At 37.8% G+C, this 6,000-nt stretch overlaps 1 protein-coding gene across 5 annotated transcripts in view; it reads left to right on the forward strand.

Moving 5' to 3' along the window:
* The window catches only part of UEVLD (UEV and lactate/malate dehyrogenase domains), a 50,552-nt gene that overhangs the window by 21,110 nt on the left and 23,442 nt on the right, over positions 1–6,000 (forward strand). For all 5 annotated transcript variants that reach the window (XM_008060699.2, XM_008060700.2, XM_021713735.1 and 2 more), the window contains 2 exons: positions 192–310; positions 3,654–3,756. In XM_008060699.2, coding sequence (XP_008058890.1) covers positions 192–310; positions 3,654–3,756 — 222 coding nt within the window. The remainder of the gene's footprint in view (positions 1–191; positions 311–3,653; positions 3,757–6,000) is intronic.

Below are 6,000 nucleotides of genomic sequence, written 5' to 3' on the forward strand. Positions count from 1 at the left end.
TAGAATATTTAACAGGAGACTCCTGTATTTTGTGCATTCATTTGTTCACTGGTGTTTTTTTGAGTGCTAGTTATGGACTAGCATCATGTTTTCTTTCTGAGCTATTGAAGGCTGGTATATTTTTTTAAAGATGCCAAGAAGATTTTTGATACTAATTTTGAATTCTCAGGATAATGTACTTTTCTTTTCAGGTGTCTCAGGCATAAATTCAAAGAGCTGGGCAAATCATGAGAGTAAAACACTCAGTAAAGTTACTGTGGTTGGAGGTGGAGAGTTGGGTGTTGCCTGCACATTGGCAATTTCAGCAAAGGTATGTAAGCAGAGTGGTTATATGCCTGTCATAGTGCTGCACTTTTAGGCAGTTTATATTTAACATACAAAAAGTAATGGCTTCATTTTGTCATATAGGAAAATCTCATTTTGCCTTAAAATATATTTAGTAAGTTCACCAAAAAAAAAAAAAAAATAGCTGAAAGCTCTCATCAGTGATGTTGCTTCTTAATTAGCAGTTAGTCATGGAAGAAGCTTTGAAAAGTGATTTGAACAATGGGCTCCTCCTAATCCAAGGGAAACTTCAACTTGACATTCATCTGACTTACTCACAAATTCTTTTGTGTTTTCTGAATCATGCTGCTTTAATTAAACTCTTATTTAACATAATACTTAATTTTAGCTCTTTCAAAAATTAGCTTTTTCTTTTAAAGGATTGCCTTTTCTTATATAATTGCTTTCTTTTAGAATCAAGTTTCTGAGTTCATATTTTACACTCATTTAGGATTTATTTATTTGTTAATCAGTCCTTTTTACTAGATCTTCTCTATCTGAATTGTTTACAGAAAGGCTTCAGTCCTTTTGCAGAGAAGTTCAAAAGACCCGTCCACTTTTTTCCAGGGCCCAGTATCCTGGTAACAACATATCTTGTGTCTTTTGAGAGATATAGCTCAGAGAACAGAATAACTGTTCTATGTGTTTATTTGGTAGCTGGCATTAGTTTTTCTTTTATATGTAAATCTGATCGTTTTGCCATCTAAATCTTTTTCTTTTCATTTAAGACTCACATGTGTCTTGGAGGTGGGTTCTACTTCAGCAAATAATTAAATTATATCCAGGGAGCTAAAAAATTTTATATGCCAACTTTTGGCATATTTATAGTTTCATTTCATCTAAATACACAATTACCTCTTAATTAGAATTTAAGTTGTTTTTAGGCTTTGGTTTCTAAATAAAATGCTTCTATAAACATTACAAGTTGCTTATTTTCTCATCTGAATTTTTTTTGGTTCAACATAATTTCAAAAATAGTAGTGAGTCGGAGGGTGTGAATGTTTTTTATGGCATTTTTTTTTTGAGTCAGGGTCTCACTCTGTTGCCCAGGCTGTAGTGCGTGGCAGGGTCATAGTCTCAACCTCCTCAGACTCAGGCGATCCTTCTACCTCAGCCACCTGAGTAGCTGGGACTATAGGTGCACACCAGCATGCCTGACTAATTTTTTGTTGTTGTAGAGACAAGGTCTTGCTATGTTGTCCAGACTAATCTTGAACTTCTGGGCTCAAGCAATCTTCTTGCCTTGGCCTCTGGGATTACAGTGCTGGTATTGCAGGCATGAACCACTGAGCTTGGCCTCTGTGGTACTTATTACATATTGCTAGATTGCACTTCAGAGAGGCAGAATTAATTTATGCAGCTAACTATAACGTGCATATCATCCTGATTTTGGCAGCCCTAATAATACTGAGTTTATTAATTTTATTTGTCTTTTTTTTTCTCTTTTTTTTGGTAAGCATTGGAAGGCACCTTAAAGTCATGTTTTCTAACTGTTAGAAGACTGTCGCTGTCATTTGTCTCTGAACTGTCTTGGTGGAAAATTGTTTTCATTTTTATTTTTAAACATATTTTAATACAAGACACAGTATTCAAATTGCAACATATAAGTCATGTCCATAAATCACTATTTTGATTGCAGTAATTATAGTAGTTATAATAGTGGCAATAGTAGCAGAGGTGATAGCAGGTCATTAGCATTTACTGAATGCTTATTTGTTGCTGGGCACTTGTATAGACACTTGACTCATTTTTATAACAACACTATTGCTTAGGTATTGTTATTATCGCCATTTTACGAATGAAGACACCAAACAAAGCATAGGGAGGTTTCCCAACTTGCCCAAAGTCACACTGTTCATAAATGATGGAGTCAGGATTTGAAGACAGTAATCTACTCACCAAAGCCTGTATCCTAGGGCCTTACTACTCAGAAGTATGGTTTTCAGACTAACAGCATTGGCATCACCTGAGATCATGTTAGCAATGCATAATCCCAAGCCCTAACCCAGACCTACTGAAGCAAAGCCTGCATTTTAATAAAATCCCTGGTGATCTGTTTGCTTCACTGACCCCATTACATGGTGATCAATGAAAGCTTTTCAAGCTCTGCTTTAAGCCACTATATTATACTGCCTCATTATTATTGTTGGTGGTTAACATTTTGTTATTTCTTGTCATGAATATCTTATACATTGTATCATTATACACATGCACTAATAAACTTGTAGAATAATTTCTATAAATGAGATTGGTGTTTTGAAAGAGTTCTTACATTTAAATTGAATAATGTTTTAAATTTTTGATAGAAATTGTCAAATTATTCTTATTATCAGTTTCTTCTCACACCCATAATGCGTAAGAATGCTTGTAAGAACTACTGTTAAAGTTTTGGATTTTTGTGTGTCTTATAAATGATAATGGTAACTCATGGTTTTCTTTGCATTTTCCTTATGAGTATATTAATAGTAATAAAATAAAGGCTATGATTTAGAGAGGACTACTATGTGCCAGCTTGTGTCACATAGTTAATCCTCATAACCACATGTAGTAAGGCTGAGTTAATGACTTTCCCAGTGTTACATAACTAATAAATAGTATAACAGGGTTGTTTTCTTAACCATTACACTTTCTACCTTATAGTCTGGTAGATCCCTGAGTACTTACGCCCTTACATCCTAAGGTAGGAGAGATCCTCAGGTCTCCTACTATTTTGGAGAAAGACCTTTCACAAAGGTAAACTGACTCTTAGGAGTTTCCATACTGTTATGTACAGTCAGCCTACCATGCCACTCAGGGAGCCATTTACAGTCATGTGAAGTATTTTCCAGGAGGTCTCTGGGGAGGGTACAACATGATGATAGGATTTGATTTTAGATTTATGGCTATTGTTTTAAAAAGAGAAAACTGACATCGGTTGATTATTGCATGCTAGAAGTAAGGAACAAAATAGACCCGAAAATCACTCTAAACTCTTTCCTCATGAAAATTATGACATCAAAATGAAAACATAAACTCCAGAGCAATAGCAAACTTACTGAGTATGCAAGTCATCTTTATTACTCATCCCAGGAAAAGAAACCTGTAATTTGTGACTTCTGAGTTAAGCTCTGTTAGATCCCACTTTTTAGTAAAGTCTAAAGGACCACATTATTCAAGTTCATAGTAATTTCTTGCTTATATGTCACTATTGCTGTTATGTGACTTTTCCTTCTTAAGACAGCATATGAGACCTGTGTATTATCCTTTAGAACTCATGTCTGAATGAATTTAAATTGAGCAATGAGCCATGTTCATTGTAATGCCATTCATTTTCTTATTGTACCGTACAGGGCATTGCAGACAAGCTGGTTCTCTTAGACCTCTCAGAAGGGACTAAAGGAGGGATGATGGACCTTGACATCTTTAATCTACCTAATGTGGAGATCAGCAAAGGTCTGGCTACTCTGCTTAAATATGTTTCCTTATTTGCTCTTGTTTTTGAGTCCTAGAGTTTTAATGCTGAAAAGCATCTTGAAGATCACATAGTTCAAGTCTCTCATTTTGCAGATTGGGAAACTGAGATTCAAATAAGTCACTTAATCAAAGTTATACAGAGATTGTAACTGATTATATTTATGAGTCAAATGAGCAGAAAACATTTAGATTCATTCAGATTGGTCAGAAGGAGTTATTTTTGGTCTTTAATGTACACCCCAGGATAAATCTGTTTTCTCTGATTGTTTCTTTTCTCAGACTATATTGGTTAAGAACACTGATTTTAGAGTTTGACAGATGGGGGTGTGTATCCTAGCTCTACCACATTATAGCTCTGACATTTCTCAGATTATATAATCTCTCAAAGTTCAGTTTTCTCATCTGTGAAGTAGGAATAATACTTACCTCTTGGTATATAGTAGTGTTAAACCGAGATTAAGGAAAAAAATACTCTATTCATATTGATTTCGCTAAAAATATATTGTTAAAACAAATTTTAATAAGAACAAAAGGGGTTTGTGTCAGTAAAATTTGAAATGTTTATTTTTTCTCTCTCTCTTTTTTTTTTTTTTTTGAGTTGGCATCTCATTCTGTCACCCAGACTAGAGTGCAGTGGCACACTCACAGCCACCGAGGCCGACTTGCTGGGCTCAGGTGATCCTTCCGCCTCAGCCTTCCAAGTAGCTGGAACTACAGACACATGCCACCATGCCTGGCTAAGTTTTTGATTTACTGTAGAGATGAGGTCTTGCCAAGTTGCTCAGGCTGGTCTCGAATCCATGGGCTCGGACAGTCCTCTCACCTTGGCCTCCCAAAGTGCTGGGATTATAGGTGTGAGCCACCATGCCCATTTTTTAATTAAAAAACTTGCATGGAGCCGGACTCGGTGGCTCAGCCTGTAATCCCGCGCCTTTGGGAGGCTGAGGTGAGTGGATTGCCTGAGCCCGCGGGTTCGAGACCGTCCTGGGCGGCAAGACCTCATCTCTACAATAAATCAAAAAATCAGCCGGGCGTGGTAGCATGCGCCTGTAATTCCGGCTCCTCGGAAGGCTGAGGTGGAAGGATCGCCGGAGCCCAGCAGGTCGAGGCTGCGGTGGCCGGGAGCAGCCACTGCACTCCAGTCTGGGCGACAGAGTGAGATTCTAACTGAAAAAAAAAAAAAAAAGTTTGCATGAAGGGCTGGGCACAGTGGCTCACACCTGTAATGTCAGCACTTTGGGAAGCCGAGGAAGGAGGATTGCTTGAGCCCAGAAGTTCAAGACCAGCCTGGACAACACAGTAAGACCTCATCTCTAAAAAAAAATTAGCCCGGAGTGGTGTATGCCTATAGTCCTAGCTACTCGGGAGGCTAAGGCAGAAGGATCACTTGAACCCAGGAGGCTGTGGCTGAGGCTGCAGTGAGCTGTGATTGTGCCACTGCACAAGTCTGGGTGACAGAGTGAGACCCCAACTCAAAAAAATTTTTTTTAAAAAGAGGAAGTTTGCATGTATTTTATAATGTACATAATATATCGATACATACATATTTATGTAGGTAAACACCATATTTGGGATGTAGATTTGAAAATATTTTACCGGGGATACATGATCAAGGGGAGAAAAAAAGAGGAGTCAGTTGAACTAGAGTAAACGTATTTCCTAAAACCTTTCTATCAGGTTATAGGTAAGGTCAGGCTGTAACATGCTATCCTTTGCTTTTCTTTAAGTCCCCTGTATTTCTTACCATATTTTCCAAATAATATATAAAGATATACAGTCTCATAAGCCTGAAGATATTAAGAGTGGTCAGAAAAGTTGAAAATTATGGGCCGGGCTTGGTGGCTCAGCCTGTAATCCCAGCACTTTGGGAGGCCAAGGTTGAGTGGATTGCCTGAGCCCCCGGGTTCGAGACCCACCTGGGCAACTTGGTGAGACCTCGTCTCTACAATAAGTCAAAAATAAGCTGGGCGTGGTAGCGCGTGCCTATAGTTCCAGCTACTTGGAAGGCTGAGGTGGAAGAATCACCTGCACCCAGCAGGTTGAGGCTGCAGTGGCCAGGAGTGTGCCACTCAAAAGAAAATAAAAGAAAAGAAAATTATACCTATTGGTTATAAAAATTGGGTGTAATAGTTTTAGTCTCTGGATGCCTGTAGGATACTTTGGGTTCATTTTCTTTCTCTGAGAAGAATACCATAGTTGCTTTTTTTTTTTTTTTTTTTTTGA

The sequence above is a fragment of the Carlito syrichta genome, unplaced genomic scaffold (genome assembly GCF_000164805.1).
Source record: "Carlito syrichta isolate Samal-C Ts95f unplaced genomic scaffold, Tarsius_syrichta-2.0.1 Scaffold304706, whole genome shotgun sequence".
Classification (NCBI taxonomy): domain Eukaryota; kingdom Metazoa; phylum Chordata; class Mammalia; order Primates; family Tarsiidae; genus Carlito; species Carlito syrichta.